The sequence below is a fragment of the Loxodonta africana genome, unplaced genomic scaffold (genome assembly GCF_030014295.1).
Source record: "Loxodonta africana isolate mLoxAfr1 unplaced genomic scaffold, mLoxAfr1.hap2 scaffold_100, whole genome shotgun sequence".
NCBI classification, from domain to species: domain Eukaryota; kingdom Metazoa; phylum Chordata; class Mammalia; order Proboscidea; family Elephantidae; genus Loxodonta; species Loxodonta africana.
In genome coordinates, this window is record NW_026974869.1 from 667,690 (window position 1) to 692,847 (window position 25,158).

Sequence of the window (25,158 nt, forward strand, 5' to 3'; positions counted from 1 at the left end):
GCTCAAAATAAGACATGCTGAAAACCCCAAACATCGGAATGACTTTATTGCGTCTCCAACACGTTTTTTCTATCCCTAAGTTTTACAGCGGAAGCCACATATTACTGTTTCATTGTGCGATGTTTTGATCAATACATAATTTCCTTAAAACACACATTGTAAGTAAACCTTTGATGGCAACCTCTATATTAATTGTGCTTCCCACTTATATTAAGGTGACTTTCAATTGCTCTCTATTACCAATTGAAAGAAGATTTCTATGAAGGAAATCAAGAACCTAATAAAGAATTTGTGTTAGATTCATCCATTGAAGACTCATCTACTTCCTTTAAAAGTCTGTCGTCTATTGGAACCCTTTGTAATAGCTGACTGGGTTGTATCTTTTTTTTTTGATGGGTGTTTATGTGTGTGTGACTCTGGAAGACAGAAAGGGGAAGAAGGGTTCAGAAAGTTTCAAGAAAAAGGTCAGGGAATGAAAGGAGTGCTGTCATTGGCGCATTCAAATCAGTCAGCAGTGTCCTTAAGAGCCATTTTTTGCATGAAGCCACACTCATTCTTTAACAAATGTAGGTGCGATAGGGAAAGAGAAATAGAAAGATAAAAGCTTGAAAGTGTAATAAAAGTTTAGTCCTGAAGTTTGATTTAAGCACCCCTTCCATGATATATATCTAAATTAAAAAAAAAAGTCCGTTATAACTTCAAAGCATTTATGAAATATGTTATAGATAGCTAACAGTTATCTTAACAAGTGGTAAAAAAGAATGCATATGGGAAAACATTGAATAAAAAAAAATTTTTTTTTTTTTTTGGTGGACCAAAATATTCTATATGGCTAGTTCTATGTGATATTGTGACTTTTGTCTCTAAATACTTAATCTCCTTTTTTCTACAGCCAAGTGTGCATTATAAATAAGTTCTATTTTAAAAGACCCAGTGACCATATAGACTGATTATAGCATAAACATCCATGCCCCTGTTATTATTTGTCTAATTTATCTTATCTCTAATTAGATACAGATATCTGAGTATTAAAAGAATGTGTTTACTTTGAAAATATTCTAATGAGAACCTGTATGTTTGAATTAGCCCTTGGAAGTTAATCAAAAACTTTATTTTGTTCGGGAAATAACTAAATACTCAATTTAGTTCAGAAAAATTAACCAGGCAGCATCAGAAATGAAGGGATTCTTTTCCTGGTAGTCACATTCCACAAAGCCTTCTTTACTTCCTTATTCCTGAGGCTGTAGATCAGGGGATTCAGCATGGGGATCACTACTGTGTAGAACACAGAAGCCACTTCATCCTGACTCAGGGAGTAACTAGACCTGGGACGCAAATAAGTACAGATGGAGGTTGCATAGAACAGAATTATAGCAGTCAAGTGGGAGGCACAAGTTGAGAATGCTTTGCGCCTCCCCTCCCCTGAATGCATATGAAAGATGGAGAAGAGAATGTAGGAGTAGGAAGTAATGATGACCAGCAGAGTTCCAAACATATTCACGCAGGCAAAAGTGGAAAAGATGCTTTCATTCAGGCTTGTGTCAGAACAAGAGAGCTTAAAAAGAGGGGGGCTGTCACAGAAGAAGTGATGGATGATATTGGAACCACACAATGGTAAGCTGCTTACATAACTTGTGTTAACCATGGAGTTCAGTAATCCTGCTGTAAAGGCCCCAGCTGCCATTTTAAGGCAGACTCTCCTGGACATGATTAAGGAGTAGAGGAGTGGGTTACATATGGCCACATAACGGTCATAGGCCATTAACCCAAAGAGGATGCATTCAGTTGTTGCCAGGGCGATAAAGAAATACATCTGCAGGAAGCAGCCAGCAAAGGCGATGGTTTTCTTCTCAGACAAGAGATCTACCAGCATCTTTGGGGTGATGGTGGACGAGTAGCAAACCTCCACAAAAGACAAGTTAGCCAGGAAGAAATACATGGGTGTGTGAAGTCGAGAGTCTGCCCTGATTAGCAGGATCATCCCCACATTCCCCAGGACTGTGAGTGTGTAAATCACAACAAAGAACAAAAAGAGGGTGATCTGTAGCTCCATGGTGTCTGCTAATCCCAGCAGGATGAACTCGGTCAGTGAGGTACGATTTTTTCTGGTCATTTGTTACAAAGAGATTTTGTGTAAACTTTGGATCAAGTGTAAATATTTCCCTCTCCAAAACCTTACAGGAAGAAGTTGAAATGTCAATAAGGATATTTACACATGGAAAAAAATAAAAATAAAAACCTAGGATAACATGGAATAGTAAATGAAATGACTGAAGTAAGAGGAAAAATAGAGTACTACTGGAAAATGTATTTTGTTTTAACAAAGGATTGTCTGTTTCGAAACTGGGTTGGAGGACTTTTAAATCACTTATCTAAGTCCACAGACTCCAGTTCAGCTTCTGCAAATGTAACATTGGTTGTTCTCTTCTTTGTATGCCAGGGCACATTAAAATGTAAAGGATAGAAATATTCTTGCTGAAGTTTCTTTGGTTCTTTTTACGGTTATGTGGATTTAACTCAAAGATAATGTTTTCTCTCCCTTAAAACCACGATGATCATCTCTCCAAAATTCATACATTCCCCCCTAGAAATAGCTTTTGTATAACCCTAAGTAGGAAAAATTTTGACAATTAAATCTGAGAGATACTTTGACACCCATTATACATTTAAGGATAATTTTGTATAGTGAGCCAAATGGTTGTTGTTGTTACGAGGATGACACATATACCAAATTAATGTCATTTAATAGCAGATAGGGTATTTCTGCACCCCAGTGAACAACAGTATGAAATCCTTAGAACTTCCTTCCCAGAGAGTATCTTACCTGTGTAGTCTACCAATTTCATTATTATTAAGGTTCTCATTTGGAGGTTAAAAAAGAAAAATTTCATTCTTTTTTAAATGCAGTGTAAAGATGAATTACCTTCTTGTAAATTTTGAGATACCTTCTCAGTAAATACATGTTAAGGTACTTTTATTTTGTTTTCCTTCAAGAGGATTGAGGAGCTATGGGGATTAGATGTAGGTATTAATTGTGAAGTCAATTCTCTAAAGACAGAAAGCTTAATCTCAAAAGGAAATACAATATGACACTAAGCACATGTATATGTACTTCAAAGCTGATGGAATCAGACCTGTGGAGCTTGCATCATGGTGTGGCTTCTGCTCTCCGTGTTATATTAAAGTTCTTCACCAAAGGCAGATAATTCATTTTTTAATTGACTGTTTACATTTCCTCTTTCTTGGTATTTTTAGCTTATTCCAAAGGAATAGATAGAGCACTACCAAATTTGTACTTTTCTTTAGTCTGTGTGTGTACACCTGGGTAAATGTAACCTACAATTCAGCTCTGCTCCCCAGTGAAATTAAGGAGAATGGGAAACTACCTAGTATTCTTTGTGACCATCTTCAAAGAAATACTTTTACCTGAGCAGATAGGAAAATAGATAACCATACCAAATTTATTTTTATGATTTCAACTCTTTTTTTCTTGGTTGTTTGCAATTACTGTCGGTGACTATCATTCTATAAGGGGTGGTACAATAGTATTTCTAGACCAAATTCACAAGTGAAAAAAGATGTGATAAACCTCATTGGATGTCCATACACAAGGAGAATCTATTTGCATAAAACTTTGTCAAACTTGGAGGAATATCTTTTTTTATTATTATTACTATTATTTATTGTGCTTTAAGTGAAAGTTTACAAATCAAGTCAGTCTCATACAAAAACTTACACACACCTTGATACGTACTCCTAACTGCTTTCGGCCTAATAAGACAGCACACTCTTCCTCTCCACCCTGTGTTCCCCATGTCCTTTCAACCACCTTCTGTCCCCCTCTGCCTTCTCATCTCACCTGGAGAAAGAAGTTGCCCACATAGTCTCATGCGTCTACTTAAGCCAAGAAGATCAGTCCTCACCAGTATCATTTCCTGTCTTATAGTCTAGTCCAATCCCTGTCTGAAAAGTTGGCTTTGGGAATGGTTCCAATCTTGGGCTAACAAAGGGTCCAGAGACCATGACCTCTGGGGTCCCTCTAGTCTCAGTCAGACCATTAAGTCTGGTCTTTTTATGAGAATTTAAAATCTACATCCCACTGTTCTCCTGCTCCATCAGGGATTCTCTGTTGTGTTCCCTGTCAGGGCAGTCATCGTTGGTAGCCAGGTACCATCTAGTTTTTCTAGTCTCAGGCTGATGTATTCTCTGGCCCTTTCTGTCTCTCGTGTTCATCTTTCCCTTATGTCTTTGGTGTTCTTCATTCTTGGAGGACACCTTAAGGGATCATTTTACCAGCAAGGGTATAATGTTCACAGGTACAAACATTACTGTTCTGCTACCTATATCTCCTCTGATAATGTGGGAAATATAGACAAACAACATAGACTACTACAGTAGTAGAAATTTTTTTTAAAAATGGACCAGAGAGGACTAGAAAGGTAGCTGGGAAAATTGGCTTGATGATAACAAATGTTCTTGGTATTTTTTGTAAAAATATATGCATTTCTGTTATGTAAAAGTGAATCTTTTAAGAGCTAAAATGTTGAGCTTATTAGAATTATTTTCTAAAGACAGGAGGAATGGGAAACAGATCTCTGAGTAGAGACCACCATAAACTTGAGAACCCAATGATCATGAAGATGTCACAGGGCCAGGCAGTATTTTTTTCTGTTGTTCTGAGTCAGTTGACTAGACAACAACTACCAACAATGAAGACCTTCTATAGTGTGTCTTCACCACAAGTACCTTTGTTTTGAATGGTATTGGCTACCTGCTTTTTGCTAAATCCAAAGAACTTGTTTCACTTATTAATTTATTGAAGACTCTGAAGAATTTACACATCTATTCAACCTGCATTATCTGCATTTATATATTTATTATCTGTATTTTTATTCTTATTCTCTTTTGTCTTATTAGATAATTCAGATACTAGTTTACACTGAAGACACTTAGAAGATATATTCTAGTATTCTGGCAATTATAGTCTCTTGACTCAGTATAAACTGGGTACTCATCAAATGGAAGTTTATGAGGTGTAGAGTAAGTTCCATATTTTCGCATGTTTATTTACTTAACTATTAAAAAAAACTATGTAAAACAGTAGTTTGAAAAGGTATATTGAAATGAGCTAAATTTTTTTCTTAATCATTGGTTTACATTAAAAAAAGATGGTACTCACTTTATTCTTGTTGATTCAGAGTTCCATACATCTTGATTTTATTAAATGATTGTCATTTTCTCTATAATTAAGAAAAATTTAAAAACTTACCTAAACTTCAAAGGGATCATGAAGCCATTAATTACAAAAACCTTTTTAATTGCATTCATAGGACATATTCATAGCAGTATTTACCATTATCATTTACCTGTTTATTTTTTTCCACTTTTTTACTTTCCTAATAAACTTTCTCAGAGCACGAACTTTTAAAATCACTATCCAGTAAAATAAAACAGTGCCTGCCATGTAGTAGATAGCCAATAAATATATGTAGATGAAATAATGAATAAATAAATGAATTTCTTTATATATATTTTTTATTAACTTTTATTAAGCTTCAAGTGAACATTTACAAATCCAATCAGTGCGTCACATATAAGTTTACATACATCGTACTCCCACTTGCTCTCCCCCTATTGAGTCAGCCCTTTCAGTCTCTCCTTTCGTGACAATTTTGCCAGCTTCCCTCTCTCTCTATCCTCCCATCCCCCCTCCAGACAAGAGTTGCCAACACACTCTCAAGTGACCACCTGATATAATTAGCTCACTCTTCATCACCATCTCTCTCCCCCCCGCTGACCAGTCCCTTTCATGTCTGATGAGTTGTCTTCGGAGATGGTTCCCGTCCTGTGCCAACAGAAGGTCTGGGGACCATGGCCGCCGGAATTCCTCTAGTCTCAGTCAGACCATTAAGTATGGTCTTTTTATGAGAATTTGGGGTCTGCATCCCACTGATCTCCTGTTCCCTCAGGAGTTCTCTGTTGTGCTCCCTGTCAGGGCAGTCATCGATTGTGGCCGGGCACCAACTAGTTCTTCTGGTCTCAGGATGATGTAGGTCTCTGGTTCATGTGGCCCTTTCTGTCTCTTGGGCTCTTAGTTGTCATGTGACCTTGGTGTTCTTCATTTTCCTTTGCTCCAGGTGGGTTGAGACCAATTGATGCATCTTAGATGGCCGCTGGTTAGCATTTAAGACCCCAGACGCCACATTTCACAGTGGGATGCAGAATGTTTTCATACTAGAATTATTTTGCCAATTGACATAGAAGTCCCCTTAAACCATGGTCCCCAGACCCCGGCTCCTGCTCCGCTGACCTTTGAAGCATTCAGGTTATCCCGGAAACTTCTTTGCTTTTGGTCCAGTCCAATTGAGCTGACCTTCCTTGTATTGAGTGTTGCCTTTCCCTTCAACCAAAGCAGTTCTTATCTACTGATTAATCAATAAAAAACCCTCTCCCTCCCTTCCTCCCTCCCCCCTTCGTAACCACAAAAGTATGTGTTCTTCTCAGTTTTTACTATTTCTCAAGATCTTATAATAGTGGTCTTATACAATATTGGTCCTTTTGCCTCTGACTCATTTCGCTCAGCATAATGCCTTCCAGATTCCTCCGTGTTATGAAATGTTTCACAGATTCGTCACTGTTCTTTATCGATGCGTAGTATTCCATTGTGTGAATATACCACAATTTATTTACCCATTCATCCGTTGATGGACACCTTGGTTGCTTCCAGCTTTTTGCTATTGTAAACAGAGCTGCAATAAACATGGGTGTGCATATATCTGTTCGTGTGAAGGCTCTTGTATCTGTAGGGTATATTCCGAGGAGTGGGATTTCTGGGTTGTATGGTAGTTCTAGTTCTAACTCTTTAAGATAACACCAGATAGATTTCCAAAGTGGTTGTACCATTTTACATTCCCACCAGCAGCGTATAAGAGTTCCAATCTCTCCACAACCCCTCCAACATTTATTAGTTTGTGTTTTTTGGATTAATGCCAGCCTTGTTGGAGTGAGATGGAATCTCATCGTAGTTTTAATTTGCATTTCTCTAATGGCTAATGATCGAGAGCATTTTCTCATGTATCTGTTGGCTGCCCGAATATCTTCTGTAGTGAAATGTGTGTTCATATCCTTTGCCCACTTCTTGATTGGGTTGTTTGTCTTTTTGTTGTTGAGTTTTGACAGAATCATGTAGATTTCAGAGATCAGGCACTGGTCTGAGCTGTCATAGCTGAAAATTCTTTCCCAGTCTGTAGGTGGTCTTTTTACTCTTTTGGTGAAGTCTTTAGATGAGCATAAGTATTTGATTTTTAGGAGCTCCCAGTTATCGGGTTTCTCTTCATCATTTTTGGTAATGTTTTGTATTCTGTTTATGCCTTGTATTAGGGCTCCTAAGGTTGTCCCTATTTTTTCTTCCATGATCTTTATCGTTTTAGTCTTTATGTTTAGGTCTTTGATCCACTTGGAGTTAGTTTTTGTACATGGTGTGAGGTATGGGTCCTGTTTCATTCTTTTGCAAATGGATATCCAGTTATGCCAGCACCATTTGCTAAAAAGACTATCTTTTCCCCAATTAACTGACACTGGTCCTTTGTCAAATATCAGCTGGTCATACGTGGATGGATTTATATCTGGGTTCTCAATTCTGTTCCATTGGTCTATGTGTCTGTTGTTGTACCAGTACCAGGCTGTTTTGACTACTGTGGCTGTATAATAGCTTCTGAAATCAGGTAGAGTGAGGCCTCCCACTTTCTTCTTCTTTTTCAGTAATGCTTTGCTTATCCGGGGCTTCTTTCCCTTCCGTATGAAATTGGTGATTTGTTTCTCTATCCCCTTAAAATATGACATTGGAATTTGGATCGGAAGTGCGTTATATGTATAGATGGCTTTTGGTAGAATGGACATTTTTACTATGTTAAGTCTTCCTATCCATGAGCAAGGTATGTTTTTCCACTTAAGTATGTCTGTTTGAATTTCTTGTAGTAGAGCTTTGTAGTTTTCTTTGTATAGGTCTTTTACATTCTTGGTAAGATTTATTCCTAAGTATTTTATCTTCTTGGGGCTACTGTGAATGGTATTGATTTGGTTATTTCCTCTTCGGTGTTCTTTTTGTTGATGTAGAGGAATCCAAGTGATTATTGTATGTTTATCTTATAACCTGAGACTCTGCCAAACTCTTCTATTAGTTTCAGTAGTTTTCTGGAGGATTCCTTAGGGTTTTCTGTGTATAAGATAATGTCATCTGCAAATAGTGATAACTTTACTTCCTCCTTGCCAATCCGGATACCCTTTATTTCTTGGTCTAGCCTAATTGCCCTGGCTAGGACTTCAAACACGATGTTGAATAAGAGCGGTGATAAAGGGCATCCTTGTCTGATTCCCGTTCTCAAGGGAAATGCTTTCAGGTTCTCTCCATTTAGAGTGATATTGGCTGTTGGCTTTGCATAGATGCCCTTTATTATGTTGAGGAATTTTCCTTTAATTCCTATTTTGGTGAGAGTTTTTATCATAAATGGGTGTTGGACTTTGTCAAATGCCTTTTCTGCATCAATTGATAAGATCATGTGGTTTTTATCTTTTGTTTTATTTATGTGATGGATTACATTAATGGTTTTTCTGATATTAAACCAGCCTTACATACCTGGTATAAATCCCACTTGATCATGGTGAATTATTTTTTTTATGTGTTGTTGGATTCTATTGGCTAGAATTTTGTTGAGGATTTTTGCATCTATGTTCCTGAGGGATATAGGTCTATAATTTTCTTTTTTTGTAATGTCTTTACCTGGTTTTGGTATCAGGGAGATGGTGGCTTCATAGAATGAGTTGGGTAGTATTCCGTCATTTTCTATGCTTTGAAATACCTTCAGTAGTAGTGGTGTTAACTCTTCTCTGAAAGTTTGGTAGAACTCTGCAGTGAAGCCGTCCGGGCCAGGACTTTTTTTTGTTGGAAGTTTTTTGATTACCGTTTCAATCTCTTTTTTTGTTATGGGTCTATTTAGTTGTTCTACTTCTGAATGTGTTAGTTTAGGTAGGTAGTGTTTTTCCAAGAATTCATCCATTTCTTCTAGGTTTGCAAATTTCTTAGAGTACAATTTTTCGTAGTAATCTGAAATGATTCTTTTAATTTCATTTGGTTCTGTCGTGATGTGGTCCTTCTCGTTTCTTATTCGGGTTATTTGTTTCCTTTCCTGTATTTCTTTAGTCAGTCTAGCCAATGGTTAATCAATTTTGTTAATTTTTTCAAAGAACCAGCTTTTGGCTTTGTTAATTCTTTCAATTGTTTTTCTGTTCTCTAATTCATTTAGTTCAGCTCTAATTTTTATTACTTGTTTTCTTCTGGTGCCTGATGGGTTCTTTTGTTGCTCACTTTCTATTTGTTCAAGTTGTCGGGACAGTTCTCTGATTTTGGCTCTTTCTTCTTTTTGTTTATGTGCATTTATCGATATAAATTTACCTCTGAGCACTGCTTTTGCTGTGTCCCAGAGGTTTTGATAGGAAGTATTTTCATTCTCGTTGCATTCTATGAATTTCCTTATTCCCTCCTTGATGTCTTCTATAACCCAGTCTTTTTTCAGGAGGGTATTGTTCATTTTCCAAGTGTTTGATTTCTTTTCCCTAGTTTTTCTGTTATTGATTTCTAGTTTTATTGCCTTGTGGTCTGAGAAGATGCTTCGTAATATTTCGTTGTTTTGGACTCTGCAAAGGTTTGTTTTATGACCTAATATGTGGTCTATTCTAGAGAATGTTCCATGTGAGCTAGAAAAAAAAGTATACTTTGCAGCAGTTGGGTGGAGAGTTCTGTATAAGTCAATGAGGTCAAGTTGGTTGATTGTTGTAATTAGGTCTTCCGTGTCTCTATTGAGCTTCTTACTGGATGTCCTGTCCTTCTCCGAAAGTGGTGTGTTGAAGTCTCCTACTATAATTGTGGAAGTGTCTATCTCACTTTTCAATTCTGTTAAAATTTGATTTATGTATCTTGCAGCCCTGTCATTGGGTGCATAAATATTTAATATGGTTATGTCTTCCTGATCAATTGTCCCTTTTATCATTATATAGTGTCCTTCTTTATCCTTTGTGGTGGATTTAAGTCTAAAATCTATTTTGTCAGAAATTAATATTGCTACTCCTCTTCTTTTTTGCTCATTGTTTGCTTGATATATTTTTTTCCATCCTTTGAGTTTTAGTTTGTTTGTGTCTCTAAGTCTAAGGTGTGTCTCTTTAGACAGCATATAGATGGATCGTGTTTTTTTATCCAGTCCGTGACTCTCTGTCTCTTTATTGGTGCATTTAGTCCATTTACATTCAGCGTAATTATAGATAAATAAGTTTTTAGTGCTGTCATTTTGATGCCTTTTCATGTGTGTTGTTGGCAATTTCATTTTTCCACATATTTTTTTGTGCTGAGACGTTTTTCTTAGTAAATTGTGAGATCTTCATTTTCATAGTGTTTGACTTTATGTTAGTTGAGTCGTTACGTTTTTCTTGGCTTTTATCTTGAGTTATGGAGTTGTTATACCTCTTTGTGGTTACCTTATTATTTACCCCTATTTTTCTAAGTAAAAAGCTAACTTGTATCGTTCTATATCGCCTTGTATCACTCTCCATCTGGCAGTTCAATGCCTCCTGTATTTAGTCCCTCTTTTTGATTATTGTGATCTTTTACCTATTGACTTCCAGGATTCCCTGTTATGTGTATTATTATTATTATTTAATTAATCTTAATTTGTTTGTTTTTGTGATTTCCCTATTTGAGTTGATAGCAGGACGTTCTGTTTTGTGACCTTGTATTGTGCTGGTACCTGATATTATTGGTTTTCTGACCAAACAATATCCTTTAGTATTTCTTGTAGCTTTGGTTTGGTTTTTGCAAATTCTCTAAACTTGTGTTTATCTGTAAATATCTTAATTTCGCCTTCATATTTCAGAGAGAGTTTTGCTGGATATATGATCCTTGGCTGCCAGTTTTTCTCCTTCAGTGTTCTGTATATGTCGTCCCATTCCCTTCTTGCCTGCATGGTTTCTGCTGAGTAGTCTGAACTTATTCTTATTGATTCCCCCTTGAAGGAAACCTTTCTTTTCTCCTTGGCTGCTTTTAAAATTTTCTCTTTATCTTTGGTTTTGGCAAGTTTGATGATAATATGTCTTGGTTTTTTTTTCTTTTTGGATCAATCTTAAATGGGGTTCGATGAGCATCTTGGATAGATATCCCTTCGTCTTTCATGATGTCAGGGAAGTTTTGTGTCAGGAGTTCTTCAACTATTTTGTCTGTGTTTTCTGTCCCCCCTCCCTGTTCTGGGACTCCAATCACACGCAAGTTATCCTTCTTGATAGAGTCCCACATGATTCTTAGGGTTTCTTCATTTTTTTTAATTCTTTTATCTGATTTTTTTTCAGCTATGTTGGTGTTGATTCCCTGGTCCTCCAGATGTCCCAGTCTGCATTCTAATTGCTCGAGTCTGCTCCTCTGACTTCCTATTGTGTTGTCTAATTCTGTCATTTTATTGTTAATCTTTTGGATTTCTACATGCTGTCTCTCTATGGATTCTTGCAACTTATTAATTTTTCCACTATGTTCTTGAATAATCTTTTTGAGTTCTTCTACAGTTTTATCAGTGTGTTCCTTGGCTTTTTCTGCAGTTTGCCTTATTTCGTTTGTGATGTCTTAAAGCATTCTGTAAATTAGTTTTTTATATTTTGTATCTGATAATTCCAGGATTGTATCTTCATTTGGGAAAGATTTTGATTCTTTTGTTTGGGGGCTTGGAGAAGCTGTCATGGTCTGCTTCTTTAAGTGGTTTGATATGGACTGCTGTCTCCGAGCCATCACTGGGAAACTAGTTTTTCCAGAAAATCCGCTAAAAAAAAATGCAGTCAGATCCCTATCAGAGTTCTCCCTCTGGCTCAGGCTATTCGGAGGTTAATGAAGCCGCCTGGGGAGGGTGGGGGAGGGATCAGAGATATAGGAGAGTAGCACCTCAGAATATAGCCAGAGTTGCTTGTCTTGCTTGGAATGACTATTATATCTGAGATTTCCATGGGACGCATCACCTATGTGTGTTGGCTGTGTGGAGATTGCCCCTGGGGGGTCTGGCCTGCTGCAGTCACGGTCAGATCCTCTGCTTCCAGCCCCACGCCCAAAGTCAAGGTTGCCCTACTGGGACGGTGCACTCCCGACTCCAAAATCAGTGACTGCCTCCCGGGGACTCCGCGGCCCGCCAGCCGCGTCGACGCGCCGCCTCCGCAATCCGGCTGGGCCCCCCCCCGGGGTCAGCTCAGGCGAGCGGAACAGCTCCCCGTGCCTGCGCTGCGACCCTGCCTCCCAGCTGGGACGCCACTCTCCCCGCTCCAAGACCAGTCGCTGCCCCCGGGGACCTCCCTCACCGGCCTCGTCACCACGCGGCCCACGCGAACCGGCTGGGCCCTCTCCGGGGTCAGTTCAGTGTGTGGAGCTGCTTCCCGCGCTTATGCCGTGCCCGCACCCTGCCAAAATCCCGGCGGGATGGTTCCCCGGCTGGGACGCTGCTTTCCCCGCTCCAAGACCAGTCACTGCCTCCCAGGGACTTCTCCCACCAGCTGTGCCGCCACGCCGCCTGTGCGAACCGGCTGGGCCCCCTCCCGGAATGAGTTCGGGGGTCAGGGCTGGGCCCCCTGTTTGTGCCGTCTGCCCCCCTGGGCTCTGCCCCAAATCGGGTGCCGAAGGTCACCTGACTGGTACGCTGGCTCCAGGCTCTGAAAACAATCGCTGCCTCCCCGTGTTTGTTTGTTCTCCGTTTCTAAATCTGTGTTTGTTTCTCAGGGTTTGTAGATTGTTATGTATGTGATCGATTCACTTGTTTTTCTGAGTCTTTGTTGCAAGAGGGATCCGCGGTAGTGCCCACCTAGTCCGCCATCTTGGCCCTGTCCCCCGAATTTCTTTATATTTTAAGGTATAAATTTAAAAATCCTTTAATTCATTCAGTTTTATGTTGTTTTTGCTGTTGGGTGCTGTCAAGTTGTGTTTGACTTACAATCCCATGTGACAGAGTAGGACTGTTCCATAAGGTTTTCTTGACAAGAGCAACAGCAATCTTTAGGGAAACAGATCACCAGTTTCTTCTTCCCAGGAGCTTATCCCCATTTGGTTCACAGCAGAGCACTTAACCGTTTGCAGTGTCAGGGCTCCTTATTCCGTTTATAAATGATTAGTTTTATATATCATTGGTTCTTGGACTGAGAACATTTTTATGTATGTCATTTATATAAGGATTATTCTCAGGATGCTAACATTTTACTCTAATAAGATTCTTAATACTAATAAGGCAAATTCATGTAGTACATTTTAAAGATGAGAGTGTAGGAAAAATATGTCTTTTTGTAGCCATTTCTGTTGCTGAAATACATGTAGATTTTGAGTTCTATTCTTTTATACAGAAGAATTAAGTTATGTTGGATCTTTAAAATCTTAATTTAAAAAGAAGAACAAAATACATGAAGATATTTTCAGAATGTAATACCCAGGTCAGAGGTCACAAAGGTCACTCTCAGGTTTAATGACCTCACAGATCTCAATAAAGTCATTATACTCATCATTATGGTTTACTACAGTGACAGGATACATGCTGAAATTGGCAAAGGAAAAAGGCACATAAGGTGGAGCCCAGGAGAAACCAGGCTCTAACTTCCAGTTGTCTCCTTCCAGTGAAATAGAACAGAGAGTGCTTAATTCTCTAAGCAATGTTTTGTGACAACATGTAAAAAATATTGCCAAACAGGAAAGTTCATCTGAGCACTGGCTTCCATTTATTCAGGATCAGTCATGTAGGTATGAAGCACAGGCATGGTTGACCTTAGTTATTCAGTCTTTAGCTTGTATATCCCCAGAGATCAAAAAGATATAGTATGGCCAAAAGCAGGCACACAGAAAGACAAAAAACAAACAGAAAATAGTCACTCAGAGTAAATCACTTTGTTAGTATAAACTACCTACTTGGCCCAAGAATTCAGGTATAAAAAGACACTTTTATCAGGCAGAACATTCAAGTACTCAGAGCTGACTTCCCAGGAGATAGTCAAGGACCAGATCTGAAGATCTTTGGATTGTGCAGGCTTTGGGTAGTAATCAAGGTTGCTAAGTTAACTCTTTACAGCACAATACCAATACCAAAATCTTAGTGCTGTTGATTCTTACTCAACTGTATTTTAACTCCTTAGTTTTGCCACTACCCTATCTTCAGAACAACAGGGAATTATTTTTATGAATTTAATAAGCTGTGTACTTTGATTTTTCACTGCTATTCCATATATTGTCCTCTTAAATACAGCACATGGTGCCCTGAATGCAGCTTTTGCTATGGATAATGCTTTTTTACCTTCATTTTTTTTTTTTTTAATCCCAAAAAAGGCAAACATACCTCCAAAATTACTCTTCCTTTTTTATTTGGGGGTGGGGGTGCAGGAGAAGCAAAGAACTTTCAGTACCTGTCTCTAAATTTCTAAATCCGAGGCGGTGTTGGGGGGGGGGATAGTTTGCTTCTTGCTTTCCCATGAAATGGCTCACCTGTCCACCATAAGGTTAATATAATGTGTAAACAGGAAATATGTGTAAACAGGAAATATGCCTTGCTAAATAATGCAAGTATGTGAAAATAAAAATATAAGGATGTGACAAGCATCACTGCCACCACCTCTCCCTTGGGGTACTTTCTGTGATTCTAGTCGTCTTGATCATGTTGGGATATCCTCAGCAAATGGAAGCAGGCTTTGTTCAAATTTGTACTCTCCACGACCACCTACAATGAAAAGCAATTAATTCGTAGGCCCCTTCCAGTTTTGGAGGCTACATATCCTACATGAGTGAGTTCACTTTTGCCACACGGAGTGAATGGTCTCAAAGGTAAGCAAGTTTGTGTAGGATCCACAGCGAGAAAGCGTTCTCCAGACTGCTGTACAAAGAGTTCTATACTTTTGCTCTTTTGATACAGTTGTCCCTAGATACCCAGACCCCAGTGCCCCTAGACAGACTCTAGTATATTGAGGTGTAATATGGAGTGCCAAAACCTTTAGATATTTTAAATATAACAAATATTTTTTTCCGAGAGTTCTCCTTTCCCATACTGAGAAATAAACATTGACTTGTCGCTGGGTGGTGACTGAGACTGAATACTGACCCAGGCACACCAGCTTATTATATGTCCCAAATGTTCTATTGGGAGCACAGAGCTATAAGGCTAATTTACTGGTAAAGACAAGCCTTCCCTGAACAATGTTATTATCTCACGGAATCCATAGATCAGAAGCTTGGCCTGAAGTCCGAGTAATTTCCAGGAGCCCCTCCCTTGAGCGGCACTTCCTTCAACCCCACCAAAGGTTGGGGGGAGCTCTCTATGTCCAGGTAAAACAGGAGTGAAAGACAACCCGAGCCTGGTTGGCAGCTGGCTTTCTAGGAGATGACAGATGCTGCAAGGAATGGATTGCTGCTAGATTATAACCTCTGAAATGGAATTTCTGAAGAATATTGGACAATGTTACAGAATGCACCCAGGAAGCAGAGCTTCCAAATATAAACAGTTTCATCTATATCGCTTTGTAGGAAAGCTCTGTTTCAGTTTGATCAGACAATCAGGAACCTGAAGGAATAAAACTGGTAACGAAGAGGAGGTTCAAGGAAGGTGTATGTGGTTGGAGCACCTAATATAGGCTAAGGGTTCAAGTGATGACACACTTAGAAAAATGTTTCTACCCTACTTATGTAACTCTTAGCTCAGCTGCTTTAGAGGATTTTATATTCAGGGGGGGCTATTTCCTCCAGGGTGCACAGTGGGAGGTAGTCTTGCCATTGAATTGGAGGCTGAGAACGCTACAGGTGCTTTTCAGGCCCCCACAGAGGCAGCCCAAAGAAACAGATATCTCTTCTTTTAGCTCCTTAACAAAAGCTTGGCCATGTGAACTAGGCTTGATGAATTTAAAGTCCCAGCCCCGAATTTAAGTCTTTAGAAAGTTATGAAAAATGAGAGATTATTCACCATATCTGCATCAGAGTCAAAATCCAGGAGTGCACTGGAGGGTATTTAGGGAAACTACGGTCCGGCATCAAGTAGGCGAGTTACTAGGGACGGTGATTCTACGGCAGCAAACCCAATAGTGATATTGGCATTGCCATTTATGAAGTAAACTCTTCCTATGGGGAGATCTTCACTATGTTGTGTTTCCTTTGGTTCCTGCCAGTTTTCTCAGACTGTCTTTCCAGCTTCCGTCAGAATTCTATGAATTACCCAATATCCCTTCAGCAAATTTGTGTAGTATTTAAAGTGAAGAAAGCTGTTTAGCTGTTTTTCTGCTGTCTGCAGCCAAATTTCCTATAGGTAAAATACTTTATTACCCTATAATTAATCCTTGCATTTTAATAATTTATGCATTACAAGTAGAAAGAAAAAAGTTCAATTAAATTTTTAAAAAGTGCACCTAGTAAAATGTTTATTTATTTATTTCCAGACTTGTAGATTTATTAAAGAAGGAAGAAAGGAAGGAAGGATGGGAGGGAGGGAAAGAGGGAGAGAGGAAGAAAGGAAGGAAGAAGGGAGGATGGAAGGAAGGAAGGAAGGGAGGAAAGAAGGAAGGAAGGATAGAAGAAAAAGAAAGAAAAGATGGATAGGAGGACTGGAAAAAGGAAGGGAAGAGAAAAAAAGGAAGGAAGGGAGTGGGTGAATGAGTGAAAAAGGGAGAAAAAGAAATGATGGAAGGGAAGGAAGGGAGGATGGGATAAGGAAGAAAGAAAAGAAGTATAGAGGGGAGGAAAAAAGGAATAAAAAAATGAAATAAAAGAAAAAGAAATAATTGATTGTGGTACTTCCTTTAACTCTGCAATTTTTCCACATTTTAGTTCTTCATGTACTTTGCTGTTTTGATTTAGGGAAAAAAAAAATTTTTTTTCCTAAAAACACAGATCTTCACCCTACTAGAAAAGAAGTCCCCCTAAAAGCTATAAAAAAAACTTATTTAAATTTCTTACCAGATGGAGGAATGAGGTGAATTGTTTGCATTAAGCCTCGCGCCATGCGTTTATCCACTCTGCATTCCGTGCACCTTAAGCTTCTGAAGGGTATAAGACTGTTCCAGTGTCAATAATCTAAAAAAAGTTAAAACCAAGAGCTGCATTTGAAAGTATTAAGAAATATTGCTGTAAGTACTGCTATAATTGTGACGGAAAGCTAATAGTCATATAAACAAATACAATCTGCTGAACATGGTGTTAAATAGTTATATGTGTTATCTCCCTTAATTCTCAAGAATCTGATAATGTGGGAAATTATTCACAATTTTCAAATTAAAAAAGGCTGACTAAGGTTAATGTCACTCTTGTGAATAAAAAATGAGTCAAACCCATGTTGGGTGAGTATTAAGCTCTTACCACTGCATCTTATCATTCAAGGCATAGTTCCTCCCAGTCACTCCTATAACTGAGAAACAAAAACATGGCCCTTGGCATTTTTCTCAATAGTAGTCAGTCTGTACCTTGACATTTCCACATAAAACTAACTGCTGCAAAGTCTCTTTGAATATCTGAATTAATAGTTGTTACTCAGAGAAATTACAGAATTTGAATAAGAAAGCTTTTTTTTTTCCTATAGATTGGCACAGTTAAAGTTATTATAATTATTGCTATTTTAATCAAAGATCTCCCCAAAATGCAGAGGTATGTTCTAAGTGGTTTATCATAGTAAATTGTGTTAACTTTATCTTTTTCATTTTTAAAAGAAAGCAGCCACAGCACTGGAAACAGAGTAATTGCCTATCCAAAGATCTCCTGGGATTGGGGAGTATCCTGGGACAATGTCCTATTTGTCAGAGGCTAGAAGATAAATAATCACTCCTTATAAGACAATTTCTAAAACCTGGAGAGAAATGTTGCCAACATCTCATACAAAATAAATTCCACATTCAAAATTCTAGATGGTGCTGAGATAGGTGACTTCCCAAAGCGTCAGCAAATTGTCTCTTGTGAATGTAGCAATGATAATGAGCTAACCTTAGACAAAAAATGTATTTCTGTTGACTCTGTTTTTTTTCTCATAGCCTGAGTGTGTTTGTACACGTAAGGGAGTAAGAGCAGTAGTGACGTGGATCTGAGCCCACCCATATCCATGGCATTTTGAAAATACCACTGTCCAATTTGTTGTGCAGCTTGTTGCCATTACAGGAAAGGTGAGTGAGCTATTTTTCAAATTTGGGGGAATCCAATGGTCTAATTAATTCCCTGACTATGTAAACTAAGCCTCAGATTCTATGAACACACAGCATATATGCACTCACAATATGATTGATCATTTTGTATTTGTTCTTATAAATATCAATTCAGAAAACTTACAGTTTTAAAGCTAGATATTGAACTATTAAGTAATAATAATGATATTAGTGTAATGGTAAGGAGCCCTGGCAGTGCAATGGTTAAGCACTAGGCTAACTGAAAGTCAACAGTTGGAACCTACCAGCAGCTCTGCAGAAGAAATGACCTGCAATGTACTCTCATAAAAATTTCAGCCTTCAGAAACCCTATGGGGCAGTTCTACTGTGTCCACTGGAGTTGCTCTAAGTCAGAATCGACAGGACCACATACAACAATAGTGTAATAGTGATAGCAATGATGATAATAACTGATCAGAAATAGTGAGAACTTTCTATGTATCCATGAGATAACAAACCCTATAAAAAGGTACTATAATAAGTTACACATTTTAATCCTGATTTCAACCTTATGATATATTAATATGCTAATTAAACAGAAACAGAAATATAAACAGAGAAGTTCTATGGCTTATGGATTAAGAGTCAAACCTGAATTTAAAATTATTCTGCCTAACTCTAGATTCTGTGTCTTGGCCATCACAACACGATATAATTTGAAAAGGAGAACAAGTGAATTTATTGTGGTTTCTTCTTTTTTTTTTTCTTCTACCTAAGCCTTTCAAGCAGAATCTCAAACAGAAAATAATTCATGGACACCTTCCAGAAATAGCCACCTTGTCAGGTAAGATTTCAGTGAGAATCAATGGGGCCAAACTTGTTTTAGGAGAGTAATCTGAGTTCAAAGCAGTGTGAGATGAATCCTTCAAGAGCAGTGAAGTTGATCTAGAGGACCTGGTCTCTCATTCAACAATTAAATATTGAACCACTCCAAACAGTCTTCTAGATGCCATGGGAGCTCAAGGAAGGAAAGTTGGATTTTGATTTCAAGAAGTTTGTAACCTGTTTATGGATCAGATTTATACTTTTTAAAAAGATTAATGGACATGTCACTCACTGGATAATCTTGTAAATGTGACTTAAAATAAAGACATAAATTAGATTACTGCTGAGGTTCCTTCCAACACTAATATTCTATAATTGAATAATTTATTGTGAAATTCCTATAACAGTAGAAACTATTTCAACATCAGAATTACTACATAGCATTTTTTTTAAAAAAAGGCAGAGTGGTATTTTTTTTTTTGATAAGTTACTCTATCAAGAAAATATAACAGTCATAAGTCTTCATGTATTACAGTTACATAACTGTCAATGACAATTCATATAGCACAGTCTAATATTGAATTACATAGCTTTAAAACATATAATACAAAGACTCAGCAGTACAAGAAGAAATTAAATCTGTAATCATGACAGAAATCTTCAAAACTCTTCTTTTACTGAACTTCTGGTTCCCAGCCGAGCGCTTAGCAACTGCACCACTAGGGCTGTTTATTCCCATTAGATACCTGTAAAATTTCAGTTCTCTAACTGCCTGTAGAATACTCCATTCCTACTCTAGCTTATTCGCACATACTCACACACACACACACACACACAAGTACAGGCTTATCTTTGTAAGAGACTTTAGATCATGCTTAAGACATATCCATGAAACCAACGACAAGGTCAATTCTGAGACAACCACCTGGATAGTTTAAGCTAATAAAATAAGAAGATAATAGAAACAAAAATCAGTTTATTTATGTTTAATGTATTATATTTAATAAACACTTATATACAGGTTATGTTCTAGTCACATATATAATTTACATATATTTACTCATTTATTCCTCTGTCACGGAGTGTTTTAGTAGCATTACCAAGAGTACACAAACATTAAATATCAAACCTAAGATTTGAACTCAGTCATCTCTTGCCTAGCGACTGTGCTTTTCCCTATTATGTTAGGCTACCTCTCCGGATCACCAGTTTAGTTCTGTGGAACTATCTAGTCTATCTGTGAGCATTTCTTTTCCCCAGAATTTTTCTCAACTCTTTTTTGTTTACAAAGAAAAATGTGATTTTCAGGTAGGAAACATTGATCTTTGCCCCTAAAGAGCCTGCCAATTTTCATACTTCATACCAGGTTTCATCAGCTAAGCCTCTTTCAGCTTGAGAGGAACTAATAGTATATCCTAATGTCCATAGCTTTTAATGAGTTACTGTATCACAAAACAGCACCTTCCGAGTGAAATTATCTGGTATTGAGAGTGAGTTCTAATTATATCATTTAACAGAAAAAGAAAAAACTGCCAGAGAAAATACAACACTTTGATTTTACTAACCTTTCATTTCTTTCCTTAAAAAGGAGAAGAATGACCTCCTCAGTTCATTCATCACTGAAGTCAACTCATATCTGTTGATAACACCTATCTTGAATGAGAAAAATAAGAAAACCAAGAAGATGCTGGAAAATAATTATACCAGGCCAACTGAGTTCATTTTTGTTGGATTCACAGATTATCTACCTCTCAGAGTCACGCTATTCCTGGTATTTTTCATGCTATATGTGTTAACTGTGGTAGGAAATATGGGCTTGATAATCTTAGTTAATGTCAATTCAAGCCTTCAAACCCCCATGTATTATTTCCTGAGCAATTTATCTTTCTTAGACATCAGTTATTCTACAGCAGTTGCTCCTAAAATGCTCTTAAATTTCTTAGCATCTAGGAAGAGCATCTCTACCTATGGCTGTGCACTACAAATGTTTTTCTTTGCTTGTTTTGCTGATACTGAGTGCCTCACCCTGGCAGCAATGGCATATGACCGCTATGCAGCCATCTGCAACCCGCTGCTCTATTCTACACTTATGTCTAGGAAAATCTGCCTCTGTTTCGTTGTATTGGCCTACTTTAGTGGAAGTATGACTTCACTGGTGCATGTGTGCCTCACATTCAGGCTGCCATTTTGTATCTCCAATATTATCAACCATTTTTTTTGTGATATCCGCCCTCTCCTGGCTTTGTCATGTGCAGATACCAGTATCAATGGGTTTCTGCTCTCTGCCTTGTGTGGCTTCATCCAGACCAGCACTTTTGTGGTCATATGTGTCTCTTACTTCCGTATCCTTATTACTGTTTTGAGCATCAAGTCCTCAGGAGGCAGAAGCAAAACATTTTCTACCTGTGCTTCCCATCTCATAGCTGTCACCTTATTCTACGGGACGCTCTTGTTTATGTACTTACATCCTACCACCAGCTCTTCTCTAGACACTGATAAGGTAGTTGCAGTGTTTTATACAGTTGTCTTTCCCATGTTTAACCCCATAATCTATAGCTTCAGAAACAAAGATGTGAAGAATGCTCTCAAAAAAACTGTTGGAAAAGTACTGGACATTCAAATAAATGAAAATAAAAATAAAATAAAACATATTTCATTTGAGAATATTTGAGGACTAATATCCCCTTTAATCTTTCCATTTTCTACTACCCCATGCACAGCTTATGATTCAACAATTTTAAATGTATCAATATTTGCTAAAAATAAAGAGAACTGTTCAACTTCAATGTCTTCCAATTCTCTGTCTTTTCTTCCAGAAATATTCCCTCTCTAATGCTTCTTTAAAAAAAATATATATATATATATATATATATATTTAATGCTTCTACTGGAAACTCTGGTGGCGTAGTGGTTAAGTGCTGTGGCTGCTAACCAAGAGGTCAGCAGTTCGAATCCACCAGGACCTTCTTGGAAATTCTATCGGGCAATTCCGCGGTCCTATAGGATTGCTACAAGTCAGAATTGACTCGACGGCAGTGGGTTTGGGTTTTGTTTTTGGTTTTTGGAATGCTTCTACTGTGTGAACCATTTCTAATTCTAAGATAGCTTAACTGTTCTCCAGTGAGTATTCCTAAAATGCTCTATGTATTTATTCATTAAATTATTTATCATGCTGTATTGAAGATACACGTTGACCTACTCTTAACCCGCCTACATTAGATGATCCTTCGCTGCTGGAACATATATTATTGGTTCATTTTTATATGAGTTGGAATCGACTCCACAGCAATGGGTTGTTGTTATATAGCACCTGGTACATTGCATGTTCTTATTACATGTGTGTTTGTTTAATGGCTAGGTAGGTGAACAGTGGATGGCTGAGTAGATGGATGGATGGATAAATCTATCAGTTTGTGTTTGGGAGAGTGAATCTATATCCTGTAAGAATATAGCATTTATTATCAGGGAAGGTTGATATTATCAATGATAGATGGCAGTTGGTGTCGGGAGAGGTGGGGTTCATTGGTTCTCAGGAAATCAGACAGAAGGTGTATAGCAATAGGCTCTTTAATATTAGATGATAGTGAAGTTTAGCTCTTTTTGGGCTAGAGTGTGGCTGCAAAAGTTTCCCTACTCTTCCATTCACAGTGAATATTTGTGAAAACCTTTAAGATTTTAAACTCTATAAATTACTTATTATTTATACATATACTACTGAAATAGCCTTTGAAACAATATCTTTTAGAAAAGGTGAATAATTGCTCTGATAATTTTCTCATGGAAATTGACAATGCAGACTCATTGAAGTGTAAGCAACTTTGTTCTTGTATAATTTTTATCATTAAGATATATATCTTCTGTGGCTACTTTGGATTTTTCAGTGTCTGTTTACTTCTTGTTTTATCTTGAAAGAGTTGAAACAATAAATTGCACACATGTGAATGTATATTACTGCATATTTTGCAGTAATTATGAAAATAGAGATGGCTGCATTAGTTGTACTGAATGTACCCGGTTGTCAATTTAACACAAAAATTTAGCCAAATAAATTTGCAATGAAATATTGTCTTATTTGAGTGCCTCGATGTCCTATTTTGTAAATGGAAACAATAAGATATTACTTACTGGATAGTATTGTTTTGAAAATCAAATAAATTAATATACACAAAAATACCAGTACATGCATGATTTGAGGATTAAATAAGGTAATAAAAAAATAGATACAAATTTCCTAGAATATTTTCAAAAGCTCTTAGAACCATGTCTGGCACATTTTATCAGCATATAATGCTTATTTGTTCTTACTGTTATCATATTACTATTGATTTTAAGACGATAGGATTTGATTTTCTGTGAGGTGCTGGGTAACCTGGCAGAGCTGGACATTATTATCCAAGAGAAGGACCTTGGTCCTTTTGCTGTGGGCTTTTATGTCACTTGATTATAGAAGCACAAGTGCCTCTCCTGATGAAAACTGAAATGGAATAAAACAGAAGTATGGTGTTGCAGAACCTTGTCTATATCACAATTTTGTCTCCTCAACATTTATCACCTGGGAAGTAACAGCATGTTCATGAAAATATATGATTAATCAGGGCAGGAACCTGACTTTCCTCTTCAGCCTTCGTGGTTAAGGGGACATCACCTTCTTACCCATCTTAACCAGTGGCTTGAAAGTGCAGTCAATGAGGTGTGTGATGACATGTCAGAACTTGTGCTCGGAGTTATATCTCAGCACTGATTACCAGTATTGACTGTCTTAATATGAAGCTGTAACTACTTCCCCTGTAGCTTTTTCGGAGGGCAGCCAATAGGGAATCTACCTTGGTATGTCGATCATTACCCTTCATTTCTTAGAAAAAGCTCATCTGTTTTGGCTTTTTATATTAACAAGTGTTACTTCACATTTTACTAGTAGATATATTGTCACAAAAATTATGTAGACCACTATTTGGCCTACACTGGTCATCTGCTTTTTGGAAAGGCGTGCATTTACGGAAGCATTGGTAATGATTGATTATTTTGCTTGTGCGGAATGCCGTTTCTTGATTTTTCTGGAATTCAAATAAAATCCTAATTTGTAGTCAACATCACAAATTACAATATAATTCTTTGGTCCTGAAATTGCATCTATCCTCTGTTTTGTGACATGATACCATGATGTTTGAGTTTTAGAAAAGATACATTATTTTATTTTTTTTACAAAGGGAAATTTATCTTACTACAGTGAAAAGCTGAGGTATCTTCTGAACAATGATCAAGAGGACCTGCAGACTTATGGTTAATTCTACTCTCAAGAGACCAGAAAGAATGTTAATAATCCAACCTGTGGATATCTGAGACTCACATCTATGCGATGAGCTCCAGTTTGTGTTCCCAAAAGAAAAGGAACCAAACATAAAACCGCCTTTAAGAATCATGGAAACCGGGTTTCCTTCACTAGAAGCTCCATGTACTCTCAACTTTGCTTAGCTGTGAGTATCTTTAATAAGTTATCATGTAGGTTTATTTTTATAATTCTAACATTTTGTGCTCTTTTCATACTAAAAAATCTGGTACCAGTTTTATAAAAAAATTAGTATTATTCCCAAAGAGCCAGAAAATACAACTTCCTAACTTGTGGTTTGTTGATATCTCAATAGAGCTGTCCTCTTTTTATGGGGAAAGACAATATTTACAAAATATCTATATCCACTATTTTCTGATGTCTGTGATTTTTTTTTTTTAATGAAATGTAATACTGGGCTTACATAGTGATTTAAAGTTACTTATACCGTTGTGGAAAATTCCTTAAAACATAACACCTGATAATTGCCATGTATTTTAGCTACATTTTAAAGAGAATGATTTCTTTACAGTCTTATATAATACTAATCTTTGGCAATCATTTAGAGTCAATGTTGCTTTACAATTGCCATAATAAGGTATTAGGAATTATTTTCTACTTTCTTTAGGTTTGTTACTTCATTTTGTCTGTAACAAAACTGGAACTTGCAAGTGGCACTTTATCCCTAGAGCCTGGGACATATTTTGTTATAGCAAGCTACTACTTCCTACTACATGTCTAGTGTGCCTGAATTAAATAACTTTGCATTAACATATTTTCTTTAAATAACACTATCTAAGCCACACTTGTAGGTCTTTCAGTATGCCACGGTTTTTGAAAGATTTTTTTTT

The 25,158-nt window shown here is 37.4% G+C and overlaps 2 protein-coding genes across 2 annotated transcripts; one reads left to right on the forward strand and one right to left on the reverse strand.

Annotated features, from left to right (window-relative positions):
• Positions 1 to 731: 731 nt before the first annotated feature.
• LOC135229140 (olfactory receptor 5F1-like) lies at positions 732 to 2,795 on the reverse strand. The gene has a single exon (XM_064278921.1). It carries the CDS (start codon positions 2,111 to 2,113, stop codon positions 1,157 to 1,159), a length of 957 nt encoding a protein of 318 aa, XP_064134991.1. The 5' UTR covers positions 2,114 to 2,795; the 3' UTR covers positions 732 to 1,156.
• A 17,870-nt stretch (positions 2,796 to 20,665) lies between these two features.
• LOC100659967 (olfactory receptor 5AS1-like) lies at positions 20,666 to 21,767 on the forward strand. Its single transcript, XM_003422652.3, has one exon. It carries the CDS (start codon positions 20,666 to 20,668, stop codon positions 21,650 to 21,652), a length of 987 nt encoding a protein of 328 aa, XP_003422700.2. The 3' UTR covers positions 21,653 to 21,767.
• The last annotated feature ends 3,391 nt before the right edge of the window (positions 21,768 to 25,158 follow it).

What these genes read in the sequence shown, in the direction of transcription:
- LOC135229140 (XM_064278921.1), bottom strand. Translation starts at nt 2,113, where the DNA reads ATGACCAGAAAAAATCGTACCTCACTGACCGAGTTCATCCTGCTGGGA.
- LOC100659967 (XM_003422652.3), top strand. Translation starts at nt 20,666, where the DNA reads ATGCTGGAAAATAATTATACCAGGCCAACTGAGTTCATTTTTGTTGGA.